Source organism: Centropristis striata, chromosome 10 (assembly GCF_030273125.1).
Source record: "Centropristis striata isolate RG_2023a ecotype Rhode Island chromosome 10, C.striata_1.0, whole genome shotgun sequence".
Classification (NCBI taxonomy): Eukaryota; Metazoa; Chordata; class Actinopteri; order Perciformes; family Serranidae; genus Centropristis; species Centropristis striata.
The window spans coordinates 33,510,993-33,527,494 of NC_081526.1; the positions used below are offsets into that span (position 1 = coordinate 33,510,993).

Below are 16,502 nucleotides of genomic sequence, written 5' to 3' on the forward strand. Positions count from 1 at the left end.
TTTATTGAAACAGTCTGCACGCAAAATAATTGAAGCTCTCTTTTATAAATTCTGTTGAAAGTAGACTCAATCAAGGAAATTATTGCCTCGTGACGATTATAAGAGCAATTAGACTGAGTCACAGAACCAAAGAGCTTGTTTGTTTGTGAGGGAGAGGAAGGAGATGAAGATGGGGAGGGGAGGGGAGGGGATTTTTGGGAAAATATGAAATTCACTGGTTTTATTTATAGTCTTGGGAAGCGAGGTGTTGTCAAACTGAAAATCAAACCCATGCACGGTTAGCTGAGGGAAAATTAGTCCAGTCAAAATAGGTTTTATAACCCAGACAGGATTTTTTTGCTTTGCAAATTTAAAAACGTGTGTGCATACGAGTGCGTGTGTTTGTGGAGAACCGGGATACCTCTGGGCTTATGCTGTGACCTAGATTAGGCCTTGATGCTCCCAAGCCTGGCAGGCTGTGTGTATGTGTGTGTATGTGTGTGTGTGTGTGTGTGCATGAATGTGTAGAGTAAATGCATGTGTGTCTAGATGCAGAAGACAGAGGAAGACAGCAAAGAGAGAAAGGATGTGTGTATGCATGAAATGAAGCTGCATGGCTGCGTTGCTTGTGTGACTAAGAGCCTCAGCTGGATGACATACAAAGAGGTGAATGTTCACGCAGTCAGAGAGCTTATCTAAAGAAGCGTGCACACACACACTGATGAAAATTGCACAGCTTCTGCCTCAAAGAGCAATTTTTACGTAACTTCAAGTGCAGAAAAATGGAAAATGACACAACATAATGAAGGGGTAGTAACTTCAGACATTGACGCCACAGCGTAGCAATCTTGCTGCAAGATTTTATGAATCATACTACCTCGGTTTGTGCGTAAAGCTTAACAGATTATCTCCCACTCTGTGCATGTAGATTAGTCAGTTATTAGCTCTGGAACCACTAATGTCCTGCACATATGGCTTAAATTAAACATCATCTTATGATGCTGTTGTGGGCTTTTAAACCGGACTCTGACCCATACTTTGTGCAGCATCCATAAAGCCCAAGTCATTATTATCTAATGACTCAAATCCATACCTCCTTACTCCATTTAATGCATTATACTGGCCTTATGTAAGAAATGAGTGGAATCATCTCGCCCCAGTTAATTCCTGAGCTGTCCTCCGGCCAAATTCCCCTCGATGTTATTAAATGGTTAATCATGTGCATCATGAGCCTACAGTCTCTACATACTGGAACTATAAAAGCAGACTATAAAATTTGAGTTTTTTTCGAAAACTTGGTTGCCCAAGTTGGTTTACAGGATGTTTCTAGAAGGTCGAGTCCATGACTTGTGATAAAAATAGCTGTTTCACACACAGATGGTGACTCCGCCACAGAGTCATGCATGGTCAGGCTGATGGTGGGAAATGATGGGAAAAAACTCATCAGCAGAGACTCATCAGTAAACACAAGTGTCCCATTTGCTCCAAACAGGAAATGACCAAAAAAAATTCATATTCCACTCAGGAGGATGATGTGCTGGGGTTGATGGGTTTGGCCTCAGTTTGACTGGAGGAAAAAAAATACCGAAATATAAACTTAAATGTCAGATTAGAAAGGCACTGAGCAGACAGGTGTGTTGTAGTGGTTTAACTGGCTATGAACATAATACAAGGACAGGAAATATTTAACTGATAAAATATTTTAATGTTATATTTTTAAAGGCCATCACAGACACAATTTTTCATCAAGCATGAAATGAAATCTGTAAATGAAGTTATTAATTGTACAACAAGTCACCTCTGGTTAGAAGTTTTTAAAACTGCTCAACATCATGGACAGCCCACCACACAACATATAATAATGTTATATTTATATATCATTGGTCATTTGAACTACTGCAGATTTGGATTTTTTTTCTGGTTATCCTTATGTATATACTGTATGTCCCTATAGCATTTTTCTTATCTGTTTTATTTAATTTATATGTTAATTCCTTGTATCTATTTTTATGTTCCTGTGTCTTATTCCATTTATGCTGCTGTAACAACAAAAATCCCCCTTGTGGATTATTAAAGTATGTCTATCTATCTGTCTATTAGAGATCTTAATCAATGCTAGTGATATTCATGTTTGGATGTCAGGAAATATTCATCTTTACGTGTAAATTAAGTGAAATGCACTGAAAAAGTAAAGAAAACCATGGGAAATGTCTAGATATCAGCTTTTAAATTACATTTTAAAAAGCTATTTTTGTTGTTATCATTATATTTGTCAAAAGAAATGTACCTTTAGTTGTACCAGCCACTGAAATGAACAAGAAACTGAAGAAAACAATGGTCTAATATTTTTTTTAATGGCTGTATGTGTACTTGAAGATGTACTGATTAAAACTGATCGATCTGTGTATTATTTTATTTTAATTTTATCTCTGACTGTGTATCAGTATCACTGAACTGAAACACGCTGAGCGTTCAGTTCTGCGGCCGTACGTCAGTGAGACAATGAGCTGAGAATTAAGTTGGATAAAGCTACAGTTTGCAAACTGAAAGTTGAATTAACAATTATTAAACACACATAAATACAGGAGTATTAATTTGAGCAGAACTAGCTTACTGTATCAAACCTTGCTAGCATGAATTACTGAGTTTAATTTAATCCAAACTTATTTAAACACAAAACACATTTAAATATGAAGATTACTGTGAAAACTATCCTCATGCCTCTTAATGACTGTATGTGTACTTGAAGATGTACTGATTAAAAAATGACCAAGAACTTTGAGTGGTAGAACTGTTCACAGTGGGAAGTTTGACAGCGTTTGACATAGCTTAACAAAAATTATCATGAAAATTAAAGTGACATCAAACAAAGAGGTTGTAAAGGTATTTTCACATGTGGATCCTGCGCTGCTCTTTCCAGAACTCAGAGATCCCCTGAGACAGAGCTAGCTCAGCCAGGCCCCTGCACTCCCGGGGGGTAAACCCCACCAGCGCGGTGCCCTTCACCGCGACCCCCTGCCGCCCCGCCAGCTCAGCAACCCGGGCCGTGATGAGCGAGGCCGGGGCGTGACAGTACGGCTGGCTGCCGATGCTGAAGCACGGCCACGGTTCACCGGCGGTCTGGTGACTAGACGCGCTCCCCTTCACGCTCTCCACATTACAGGCGATTTCCACAGCGCCCTCATGTGGCAGAGCCAGCACCTGCACCCCGGCCAGGCCCCCCGGGGCCGACTCCCTGATGGCGGCGGCGATGCTGCGTCCCAGCGACATGTCCTGGGTGTCGATAGTGACGTTGCAGTTCATGACGTACGGACTGGCCCCGACACCTGCAGGACATCAGACACACTTTAGATCAGGGGTGTCAAACTCTGGCCCGCGGGCCACATTTGGCCCGCAGTGTAATTTTATTTGGCCCGTGAGGCAATACCAAATTATTATATTATTATTGTACTATAAAAGCTGACCCGCCGGTATTATACGGCGCATTTACCGCTAATACTAGATTTATAATATTTTATTTTATTTTTAAATGTATTTACCTGTTGAAAAACTTTATTTTGATATTTAAATCAGAAGGATGCAAATAGAAAAGAGGCATACGATTTTTATTTAATAAATTAGTGACACTGATCTGTTTTTTATTTGAAATTTGATTTTGCATGTCTGCACTATTTAGTTATATATTGTATGTTTATAAGCGCTGCTGGTTCCATATTTAATGTTAAAGCAAAACATGTTTGGTAAATATTAAAAGGTTTATTTGTTCAATGTTGGCCAGCGATTTTATTCAAGTTTTAAATTTTGGCCCATTGTGTATTTGAGTTTGACACCCCTGCTTTAGATACTGCTCTGCATTTCACTGAATTACTTTCAATTAGGGCTGGGAATAATTAATTGATGATTGATTAAGAATTTGGTTGATCACATGGAAATTTTTAATCAATCTGTGTATTATTTCATTTTAATTTTATCTCTGACTGCGTATCAGTATCACTGAACTGAAACATGCTGAGCGTTCAGTTCTGCAGCCATACATCAATAAGCCAATGAGCTGAGAATTAAGTTGCATAAAGCTACAGTTTGCAAACTGAAAGTTGAATTAACAATTATTAAACACACATAAATACAGGAGTATTAATTTGAGCAGAACTAGCTTACTGTATCAAACCTTGCTAGCATGAATTACTGAGTTTAATTTAATCCAAAACTTATTTAAACACAAAACACATTTAAATATGAAGATTACTGTGAAAACTAACCTTATGTCTCTTCGGGGGCTAAAACATAAAACATTAAACTCCTTGACATTATCTTTACAGTATCACCTCACTTCATTTTACCATTGACAGGAAGTCTCTTTTCGTCCTTTCAAAATAAAAGCTTCCTTTATCAAAACATGATTTTGCATAGTACTGTATATATATCTCTCTTTTATTTTGCCCATGTATGCATGTTTTTATACATACAGGAGTATGTATAAAAACATAGCGATGAATCAATTAATTGATCATTAACATTATATAATTATACAGATATACAGTAGAGGTGTGAATCAGCAGAGGTCCCCAAGTATCCGGATACTTGAGTTATGATACAATATTATTGTGATTTTAAGCATTTTGCGATATGGTGATGTGGTGAGAAACATAAAAAAGTCTAACTTTGCAGCACTATTTCGACAACTTCCCGACATGATATCCTGACGCATGATTGGATCTGCTAGTTTCCCAGAATCTCGCTAGGGAAATACTGACGGCTAGCCTGCTTTCAGAACGCTAAATATTGATACTTGACGCCCATGAATCTATATAATATTGCCATGCAAAATATCACCATACTATGCTGTATCGATTTTTCCCCCACCTCTAATATATAGTATGTATATTGTATTCAGGCGATAGCTCCTTCCAGTCCGTGGCCTGGAGGTTAAGAACCAGGCTTGTAACCTGAGGGCCAGTTTGAATCTAAATGACTGACATGTGAAGGACTGAAGGGCCCTTGAGCAAGGCACCTAACCCCCACTGCCTCCCAGGCACAGAAACCTGCTGCCCTTGTGTCTTAAGGAGGAGTTAAATGCAGAGGACAAATTCACTGCTCGCTGTTTCAGTGTGTGTGCAAAACTTAATCTTAATTTTAATCTTAATCTTTTGCTCTCCACACAGACTGTTTACTTGCATTCAGCTAAAGCTCCAACGTGATTGGTCAGGATCACTCTGGCTACCAATGGAAACCAGAAACGTTTAGATGCCAAAATCTTGGGTAACACTTTACAATAACCAACTAAATAATGTTTATAGATGGTTTATAAAGCAATTATTAACCATTTACAAAGTGCTATACATATTTAATCGTTAAATGTTTTCAACCAATTTATTAAAGGTATATGAATCATTTCAAAAGCATTAACATACTTAATATGGAGTTAAAAATATTAAAATGGGTGCAACTAAAACTATTTATAAACAATTAATTATCATTTAATTGTTTGTTAATGGTAAAGTAACTATAAACGTAGGCCTACATTAATAGACATGTTTATAAATAAATATACATCTATTTGCCATGATACATGGCATTGCCATTGTACATGATTAAGTTAGTTAACCATTAATAAATTATGTATTTACCATTCTAAATGGTCTATAAACAGTTTATAAATGATGATTAAACATTATTAAACTAAATCTGTTTACCGTTTATAAACGATGGTTATTGTAAAGTGTTACCAAATCTTGTTCTGTTGCCTACAGATTCTGCATTTACAGTCTGAATGATAAAAAATGATTAGACCACCCTTTATCTTCAATTCCTTGTTCATTTTAATGCCTGGTACAACTAAAGGTACATTTGTTTGGACAAATATAATGAAAACAACCAAAATAGCTGTTAAGAGTTTAATTTAAAAGCTGATATCTAGACATTTTCCATGGTTTTCTTGATCATAATTTTGGTTATTATGAAGAAAAACATGGAAAATGTCTCAACGTCAAAATGACATTCGTTTTTTTTTTTAGCGGAATGTTGAAAGTTGATGCTATTCAGGTCTAGAAAGACGCTGTTGCTCTGAGGGACTGACACAGTTAACGTCTCCACAAGATAAACACAAAACTGTCTGTCAAACTTTCTTTGAAGTTGCACTACAAATATCTTGAGATGGCTCCACACTGGCAGTGATTGCCAATTTTTTTTGTTGTAAGACTGAAAATCTGACAGCACTGAAACACAGAGATAACAGAAGGAACATCACGCCAGCAGCTGGTTTTAAAATCACTCCTCACGTCCGTAATGGCCGTGACGTGACCCGTCCCCCTACATCAGAGGTGTCAAACTCTGGCCCGTGGGCCAAATTTGGCCCACAGTATAATTATATTTGGCCCGCGAGGAAATACCAAATGACAACCAGAGCTGTCCTGCCGGTATTTTACAGCGCAAGTAATACTACAAATCGTGTGTGTAGCAAACTGAGCAACAATTAAAGTCGTCTTTATGCACTTTTTCTTGCTAGTCCAAGGCATGGGCTTGAATGGTTGCACATTCATTGAAGGATATTATTATTAGTCATTTGGTTTATTATTGTTATTTTATTCTTACATTTATTTTTAGCCTGTGGAAAAAGATTACTGTTAAATTTAAATTTAAAGAAGGCCGCATATGAAATAAAGGGACATACGATTTTTATTTAAATTGTATTTAAGAAATGAATGCCTTTGATGTGTTTGTTTTATTTGATATTCGATTTTGCATGTTTGCAATATTAAGTTATATCAAACTTTGCTTGTTCCATTTCGTTTGAACTTGTTTAGGTCAATTTTTTCAATAAATATCAATGTTGGCCCGCGACTTTGTCCAAGTTTTAAATTTTGGCCCACTGTGTATTTGAGTTTGACACCCCTGCCCTACATGCTAAAGTTCAGCTGCAGCTAATGTGGATGAGGACGGATCCCTCAGCATGAAGCAGTCTGCAGAGACACACACAGGGATTTTCATGACGGAAAACTGTAACTTTAGAAAATACACTTCTGATTTGGCTTTGACTTCTGAAGCTTCATATTCGCGTCGGTTGAACTTATTAACAGTAGAATTCCTCCCAAACATGCTCCCCGTGGTTTTACACCATGAGAAGCTTATTTCATTTAAATGCTGATTTATCTGACCTTTATATTTACACTTAATAAGTTAATAACTTGTCTGCATAATAAGTCAATATGTTGTGACTGTGAAGAGTGTGGATGATTAATAGCAGATCAGTTTGTCTGGTTCATATGCACACAAATATTCCTGTTTTTGCCTTATCTGAAAAATTCCTGTTATAAAAAATGATTATTCCTCTAATATTCCAGTTTACATGCAACTGTGAGTACTCCAGAGGTGGAATGTAACTAAGTGCTGTACTAAAGTACAATTGTGAGGTACCTGTACTCTACTTGAGTATTTCCATTATTGTAACTTTATACTTCTCCTCCACTACATTTAGAGGTAAATATTGAACTTTTTACTCCACTACATTTAACTGACAGCTTTAGTTACTTTTCAGGTCGAGACTTAACAAGAAAAACATGATAAATTTAAAGTGATTAGACATTTGTATCATTTAAACCACATGAACAGTATATTAGGTAGTGAAACCAGCAACGCTAACTTGATAATATAAAGATTTTGCTTATATAATTTGAAATATGTGTGTGTGTCCATTCTGCATAACTATTACTTTTACTTTTGATACTTTAAGTACATTTTGATGCTGATACTTTTGTACTTTTACTTCAGTAACTTTTGAACGCAGGACTTTTACTTGAAGTGGAGTAATTTCACAGTGTGGTATTAGTACTTTTACTTAAGTAAAGGATCTGGATACTTCTTCCACCACTGGCGTACTCTGATCAATGTAACATGTTGTTTATCACATCAGAATATGCAGAAGTGGACTCAGTGTGGCAGTTTTCCACCTTTCATAGACTCCAACATGTGAACACAGCTTTGTAAATACAAAAATGTGCATTGTGTAATCGTGGAAAAGAGACACTCTAAGCTTCCTTACAGGCTCAAACATTTACCGAAAATATTCAGCTCTTTCAGCCGTGGCTCACCTGTGAGACCGAAGCGTCTCTGAGGCTGCGGCCCCACGTCGGACCTGATAGCCTGTAAGTCTGGCGTCTTCTTGAACCAGCCCATCTCCTTCCTCCTCTGAGCCAGCCCCCGCTGCAGGGGGGAGTCTGCCCAGCCGAACAGGAAGGCGCTGGTGCCCCGGACCCGCTCTGTGAGTCCCAGAGCCACAGCTGAGCCCCGGCAACGACACAGACACGTTAGTTAACGGAGCGCATGTCGTCACATGCACACAATGTCAGAAACACGAGAGCAATAAGAGCGTGACAGACAAAACACACCTGGGGCAGAGCAGTTCAGACAGGAGGAAGCATATGGACACATGGACCTTCATTACACACAAACATGCTCTTTACTCAGTTTGATAATTATCATTCTGTAATCACAGAGCACAGATTAGCATACAGAGACACACCAGGCGTGCAGCCACACGTGCTGCTTATTATCAGCGAGACACATGGCAGCTATACTGTGAAACTAATCAACAGCACAGGAAGCTGAAGATGTGACATCATCAGCCAGCAGACATTCCTACACACACCATGCACTGCAAAAAAGCCAACTTGTATTTTTTGGCCTAAAACAGTGATTTAATTTGGTAAAACTTGGAAATATAAATTATAGACATTTAGGGCAATAATGTAAGTTAGAACAACAAAGGAAGCCAGTTGTCTGCTCAAAAACAAGTACATGAGTTGTTGTTACTTATATCTTTAAGTTGGGGTTCAAAACAAGGGACAATAGTTCTGCTAACTCTTATTTCTTTGTTGTGAAATTCGGTCATTAGCGAAAGCTAGCGGCTAACTGATGCTAGCGGCGCTGCTTGTTACAGCTACAAGAGTAGCCATTAGCGTATCAATGCTAACTCAAAATTGTGGTCACAACATTAGCTGACATTTCATAGCAGCGTTACAATCGTGCCAGAGAAATTCAGAGTTGAGCAAACTCAAAAACAAAACTTTAAATATGTAGTTTAATTGTCTAACTTAAAATTTTATCGAAGTTTGTTGCCTTGAAATTTTGAGTTCACCCATCTTTTCATTTTTTGCAGTGTGGATGCTGTCCTCCTCACAGTCCATTTTTAAAAGTCATCTTATTAAAACCTATTTTTATTCCTTGGCTTTTAACCACACATGAGACTCTGCTCTTGTTTTTAGTGTTTTATGGTTTGCTTTTATTTATTGGTTTTTAAATTGTTTTTTAAAAAGCAATGAATCTATTTATTTTAGTGTTTATTCCTGTTTTATTTATTTTATTGTCTCTTGTTCTGTTTGTTTATGTGCAGCACTTTGTTGCGGCTGTTGTTGTTTTAAAGTGCTTTACAAATAAAGTTGAGTTGAGTTGAGTCAGTACAGTAGATATTCATTACAGGTGTGTAGGGTTGTCATGATACTAACATTTTCAACTCGATACCAATACTCAGGAAAGTATTCGATACTCGATACCATTTTCGACACCACAAGGATATAAAAGACCCTAAAATTTAACAGAAATATTTTTATTAACAAGAAAAATGCATTATGTAAAAATTAACAGAACCACAGGTTAAATATTTAAAATAAAAAAAACAGTGCAAAAAGAAACTGCAACTATGATAATAAGCTTCAGATACTCGATACTTTTGAAAATGAGTATTGTATCCGGATACAACGTTTTAGTATCAATATTTTTTTGAGTATCGATACTTTTGACAACCCTAGAGGTGGGGAAAAAATCCATACAGCATAGTATGCAAAATATCACCATACTATGCTGTATCGATTTTTCCCCCACCTCTAATATATAGTATGTATATTGTATTCAGGCGATAGCTCCTTCCAGTCCGTGGCCTGGAGGTTAAGAACCAGGCTTGTAACTTGAGGGCCGGTTTGAATCTAAATGACTGACAGGTGAAGGACTGAAGGGCCCTTGAGCAAGGCACCTAACCCCCACTGCCTCCCAGGCACAGAAATCTGCTGCCTTGTGTCTTAAGGATGAGTTAAATGCAGAGGACAAATTCACTGCTCGCTGTTTCAGTGTGTGTGTGCAAAACTTAATCTTAATTTTTATCTTAATCTTTTGCTCTCCACACAGACTGTAAAGCTCCAACATGATCGGTCAGTATCACTCTGGCTACCAATGGAAACCAGAAATGTTCAGATGCCAAAATCTTGTCCTGTTGCCTACAGATTCTGCATTTACAGTCATGGAAAAAATGATTAGACCACCCTTTATCTTCAATTTCTTGTTCATTTTAATGCCTGGTACAACTAAAGGTATATTTGTTTTGGCAAATATAATGATTACAACAAAAATAGCTGATAAGAGTTTAATTTAAGAGCTGATATCTAGACACTTTCCATGGTTCTCTTGATAATAACCAAAATCATTATTAAGAAAACCATGGAAAATGTCTAGATATCAGCTCTTAAATTAAACTCTTGTCAGCTATTTTTGTTGTTCTCATTATATTTCTCCAACCTTTAGATGTACAAGTTGCATTAAAATGAAAAAGGTGAATGAAAAACAAGGGTGGTCTAATCATTTTTTCCATGACTGTATGTGCAAATGTTCATATAGATTACAGTGAAGTTGCCCTTTGACCTTTTTGTTATAAAATATCATCCCTTCAACTGGACATTCGTGCAACATTTGAATCATTCCCTCGTGGTGTTTCTGAGATATTGCGTTCACAAGAATGGACTGAAACAATAAATAAATGTAAATTTCAGCTGCTTCAACCGGTGCAGTGACTGTGACAGAAAACAAGAGGCACAGTATGACTGAACACATACAATATAAGATGAGCCGACAGGGACATATATCTAAGTGCAGTCACACACACACACACACACACACACACACACATGCATCTCACCCTGAGCCTCTGCAGCACAGTCCTGCACTCCCACCTCCTCCCCCAGGGGGTAGATGGGTATGAGGTCGACAGCACCCATACATGGGTGGACCCCTTTGTGAGCCTGCATGTCGATCAGCCCGCAGGCCTTCTCACAAGCAGACAGAACGGCCTCCCCTGGAGCACAACAACACAATACAACATCACACATACTGTCACAGCCCAGTCATGAAATTTAACTATTCATCTAAAGCAGACTGATTTTTTTTTCCCAGAAAAAGGTTTTACAGGCATTTTTTCACATGCGTTTTAGGCCTAAATGGGTTAATAAGTGTAATCAACATATACAATGAAAATGGTTCATTTCACATATTTTCATGTTTATATTTCATAGGTACTGTTCAATGGTCAATCTGACCCTGAAACAGAAGAGGTGACTCATATTCATTTATCAACTCACTCGATGAAAGAAAAAAATTGAAAAATGTAAAATAAAATTTTCAATAACTCAATGTCATGTAAAACCACTGTATTTCATTTGTAGGTATTTCCAATGTACCTTAAAAAAAGTTTTAACATGCATTTTTTTTAATGAAAAACGAGTGAATTCTCCTCATTGAACCATATCTGTGAGAGGTAGAGAACACCATTGCACTAAATATTGATTAAAATAGTTAGTAATGGAGTTATTGGTGAATTATAAACAATGTTTATTGGGATTTTTTTATATTTAAACATGCTGCGGGTCGAATTGACCCACGAACATTAATGCTGTTCCTGAGAAACGAACATAACAGGAGGGTTTATTTAAAGTTGTGTGTATTATCGGCAGAAATGCTGATCCAAGTCTGCAGAAAGCTGACTTCAATATGATAAAAAATAAAAGACTTGGTAACAAAGGCAATATAGAATATTCTGCTGCTGTGGGTCTCAATCAGAATAAGAACAAAAGACACAGCAATGTCAGTATTTCTCTCAGTTTCTCCCAGTTATAATTCCCTCAGTGTTCATTGTTCAGGAGCAGAATTATCAGCAGAAAGCTCCTCCTCTCCGAAACAAACAGAGCGGCAGATTAAAACTAACAAAAACACTGAATAAACCAGTTTCACCTTAAAAAATCACAGTTTCTGAAAGGCTGTTTGGAGAGAGACTGCTGCAAACGTTTGCTCTGCTTGTTTCTCTGCACACACTCAGGAGCTTTTTACCATCAGCTGAATTATCCGCAGTGGTCTCCTCCTCTCTGAAACAAATGGACCAGGTAATTAAAACTGGAAGAAAGGGTGAATAAAGCTTGACTTTAAAAATCAGTGTTTCTCTGATGTCACTGGGGGAGTTTACAGAGAGGCTGCGGTTTGTTAAATACTAGACACCTAAAAGGTTTAAAACTATGACGGTGTATTAGGGCCAAGTATGATTTTTTTTTTTTAATACGGACTCGGGGGAGGGGGAAATATTTCAAGAAAAAAGATGCAGATTTACGAGATTCAAACTAGCAAAAACACTGAATTAACCAGTTTCACCTTAAAAATCACAGTTTGGAGAGATGCTGGTGCTAGCATTAGCTCTGCTTGTTTCTCTGCACAAAAAAGTTGCAGATTTACGAGATTAAGGTGGCAAATCTACGAGAAAAAAAAGTTGCACAGTTACAAGATTTAAAGTGGCAAATTTTCTGAGAAAAAAGTCACAGATTTACGAGATTAAAGTGGCAAATTTGCGAGAAAAAAGTCACGGATTTACGATATTAAAGTGGCAAATTTGCAAGAAAAAAGTCACGGATTTACGAGATTAAAGTGGCAAATTTGCCAAAAAAAATTGCAGTTTTATGAGATTAAAAGTGCCAAATTTGTGAGAAAAATGTCACAGATTTACGAGATTTAAATGTCAAATCTGCAAGAAAAAAGTTGCAGATTTACAAGATTAAAATGGTAAATTTGGGAGAAAAAAGAAGCATATTAATGCTAATTTTTATTAGCTAATTAATTTGTAAATCTGTTACTTTTTTCTCGTAATTTGCCACTTTAATCTCATAAATTTGTGACTTTTTTCTTGAAATATTAACCCCCTTCCCCAGGTCTGTATTTTAGTTTTTATTATTTATAAAAAACAACCAAGATCTAATCATAAAAATGTGGCTTAAACTGCATAGCATATAAAGTTACTGATGACAACTTCTGGCACATAAAGGGTTAAAAAGCCACCGACAGGCCACGGATAAGGAGTGTGTTCCCAATTAATAAAGTAAGAAATGTTAGTAGACAACTCAACAAAATGAATTACATAGATCCTTTTTTTCTACATATAATATTATACTTTTAGAATAAGCTGATTTGGGAGTGAGCGTAAGACAAACAGCTGTAAACCTCGACGGCTCGGCTGCATTGTCAGAAGGTCGTGGTTGGGATAAGCATTGAATGAGATAAACTTTTCACTGTGATCTTTGCCAGAATATGTTCATCCTGAATTTTTTTGTGTCTAAATCCCTGACAAAGCTTATTAAAGGATTTCTCCCTCTCGGAGGATTGGAGAGCTGGGGACAGAGACTGAGTCCCAGCTGCAGCAAGAGGCTCAGACTCTATTCTTCCCTCAGGAGAGTCAACATGAAACCTCTGTGTTTCAACATGAATGTAAAGGTTAAATACTCACTGATGGAGTCGATACTGGCCACGATGGTGATGACGGAGCGGTTGTAGTCATGGTCGTTGAAGATGTTCAGCACGGTGGTCCCCTCCCGTCTAACACCTGATAACAGTGTCAAGGTTAACATGATGAATAAAAATGGTCAAAAAACATCCAGAATATTACATCAATATACCAACACCTTTGGAACATTATAGAAGAATCCATGCTGTGATTTGGGTTCAAAAAGTACGGTGGCCCTGAAGTGCAAATCACAACGGCAAATCAAAAAACACAACGACAAATCAAAAAGCACAATGGCAAATCAAAAAACACAACAGCAAATCAGAAACAACAACGACATTAACCTTTATCTATTCATTTATTTATTCATTTATTTGTCGTTGTGTTTTCTGATTCGTTGTTGTGTTTTTTGATTTGCCATTGTGCTTTTTGATTTGTTGTTGTGTTTTTTTTGTTTTGTTGTTGTGTTTCTTGATTTGTTGTTGTGTTCAGGGCCACCGTAAAAAAAAAAGATTTCTGTAATTTCAGCAAACCTAGAAAAGCTGCACATCCTCTGAATGCTCCAGGTCTCTAGTTTGTGGTTGTAAAGTTTCGTGAGGCTGTGATTATCTTAGAGGTCACAGCAGCTCATTTTATACAGTGCATTGTTGTGTCAGTATGTTAATTTAATTTAATATGAAAATGAAGGATGCTATGTTAAGGTAGACTTGTCTCCAGCCTGAACTAGCTGTCTTATCTTTGGTTTTAGCCTCTGGTTGAGTTATTCTGTTGTGATCAAACGGCTGGTTTTGGTGCTAATGATCCCCAGTCCCATTTCATTCAAGCAGTGATATGAATCATACTTGCCCTCAGTGTTGTATAAAGCTGCCTTGGCCACAGTCTCCACCAGGTCTTTCCTGCGAGCCTCGGACACGTTGAGGAGACACGCCACCAGTCTCCTGCCCAGAGACGCTGAGGACATGTTTCTGCCACAGCTGCTGCTGAGAATGAAGAAGAGAAATATGAAGTTCACTCTCCAGACTAAAGATCAATTAAAACCTTAAGAACAATATATTCAATATTCCAATCTGGACAAAATCAAAGCCAAGATTATAACTCATTAACCCTTAAGTGGACAAAAACTGTCAAAGTATTTTAATTTTTAAATGAAAAGGTGAAATCATAAACAACAAACGAACTGCTTCAACAGCCAAGATTAGAGGTGGGGGAAAAAATCGAAACAGCATAGTATCCCGATATTTTGTGTGGCAATCTCAATATTATATCAACTCATGGCCGCCAAGTATTGATATTTAGCGTTTATGTAGCGTCAGTATTTTTGCAGTTTTTGTTTTCCCAGAGGCTGCAGCAGACTCACATTTAGGAATATACTGGAGATGTTTCATTCAAAAAAAATTCTGAGCAGTGAAGCTTAAAGTTTTTGAAATTTTGAAAAAATGCTGCAGTTGTTGTCGTCCATACATGTTTGATATCAGTTCAGTTCAGTTTGACTGTTGGTCAGTCTGTGTCTTTGACTCTCATTGTGGAGAAATAAAAAGACTGAAGACTTCATTTTGTGGACACAAAATGCAGTTAAACAGTTAAATCGCAATATATTGTAACTCAATATTCACCATATCGCAAAATGCTTAAAATCGCAATAATATCGTATCGTGACTCAAGTATCCGGATAAAATAATACGTATCGCCACAAAAAGACACAAACCGACCAAAATAAGATACAAAATTATCAAAGTGACATAAAACCACAAAAAGATGAATAACAACTTAATCACCACAGTCTGTGAATCTTATCATTTGTAGTTGAGGAGCCAATATGTTTATCTAACTATATTTGCTATAATTTAAACATTTACCATTATCCCATAATTGTCACCTGTTGCCATAGTTGCTATTCCACAAAGTTCATATTGGCTCACTTTCAGAAACAAACATTTTTTTTATGTGTCTCTAAAAGCATTTATGTTAAAAATGCATTATTTTTGTACTTGTGTGTTATTTTGTCAATAAGTTTTTTACTCGAGGCATGGCTACCATAAACTGCTGAATGTTAATTAGAATGCCTTTAATGATAATGCCACCTACAGACAGTGTGTGGAGCTGCCCTTTACTACAGGAACAATAAATAATAAATACATTTCGCCATGATGACAAGAGCACTTCCAGAAAACCCAAAGGGCATTACAATATATCCAAGAAACATGACTGCAATCTCTGAAATATGTTTTATAGTCTGCACATTGTTGAAATTAGTCCCCTTTAGTCTAGACTGAATCTCGTTAATAATTTAAACTGTTTAATAGTTAATAAAGTCGTTCAGTGCAGCCTATGGGAAATATTAAAACCATGTGCTTCTCCTTATTTGTGCTGACTATATCTGGAGGCTAGGTACAGATACAGAACAAGTTCAAAGTCCAACCTGGAGTGAGATAACTCGCTACATTTATCAAAAGTATGAAATGTAATTTTAAGGTTAGCCTGCAAAAATGCTCCATAAAGTATGTCATACTTGCGTTACATTGAATGGTCTGTCAGCATTGACATGTGTTCTCTGTTGTTGTACCGAGGGGAAATGCGAAATTAACTGATTTCTGTAGGAAAACACTAAACAGTTACTTTAGTGCTGCAGATCCGAGCATGTTCATGATCCACCAAAATGTACACAAGTAGACTTTAGCATGTGGAGCCGAAGATGACAGAGAGCAAGATGGTTCACTCCTGTTGCTAACCTTTTTTTCCCTTTTTAGCGTGTAACGTAACTTGGATACAGAAGGTTACGGAGCCCCAGAGATGACATGGGGGAAAAAATAAATAAATAAATAAAAAAAAATTTAAATTGTGGCCACGAAATACTATTTCGTTCCCACGAATTAGTATCTCGTGGCCACGAAATACTATTTCGTTCCCACGAATTAGTATCTCGTGGCCACGAAATACTATTTCG

At 37.1% G+C, this 16,502-nt stretch overlaps 1 protein-coding gene across 2 annotated transcripts; it reads right to left on the reverse strand.

Moving 5' to 3' along the window:
* Positions 1 to 2,703: 2,703 nt before the first annotated feature.
* ftcdnl1 (formiminotransferase cyclodeaminase N-terminal like 1) lies at positions 2,704 to 16,228 on the reverse strand. 2 transcript variants are annotated; one of them, XM_059343279.1, is made up of 6 exons: positions 16,068 to 16,228; positions 14,405 to 14,535; positions 13,562 to 13,657; positions 10,940 to 11,095; positions 8,067 to 8,255; positions 2,704 to 3,305 (listed from the first exon to the last, which is right to left on the reverse strand). In XM_059343279.1, the coding sequence occupies exons 2-6, from the start codon at positions 14,517 to 14,519 to the stop codon at positions 2,869 to 2,871; spliced, it is 993 nt and encodes a 330-aa protein (XP_059199262.1). In that variant the 5' UTR covers positions 14,520 to 14,535; positions 16,068 to 16,228; the 3' UTR covers positions 2,704 to 2,868. The 2 variants fall into 2 exon arrangements, with proteins under 2 accessions (XP_059199262.1, XP_059199260.1); XM_059343277.1 differs by having other exon boundaries at positions 14,405 to 14,538.
* Positions 16,229 to 16,502: the final 274 nt, after the last annotated feature.

What these genes read in the sequence shown, in the direction of transcription:
- ftcdnl1 (XM_059343279.1), bottom strand. Translation starts at nt 14,519, where the DNA reads ATGTCCTCAGCGTCTCTGGGCAGGAGACTGGTGGCGTGTCTCCTCAAC. An exon ending in AGCTTTATACAACACTGAGG is followed by an intron (nt 13,658 to 14,404) that starts GCAAGTATGATT and finishes CACTGTTATCAG; the next exon opens with GTGTTAGACGGGAGGGGACC. An exon ending in CTGTGCTGCAGAGGCTCAGG is followed by an intron (nt 8,256 to 10,939) that starts GTGAGATGCATG and finishes GCCGGGGCTCAG; the next exon opens with CTGTGGCTCTGGGACTCACA.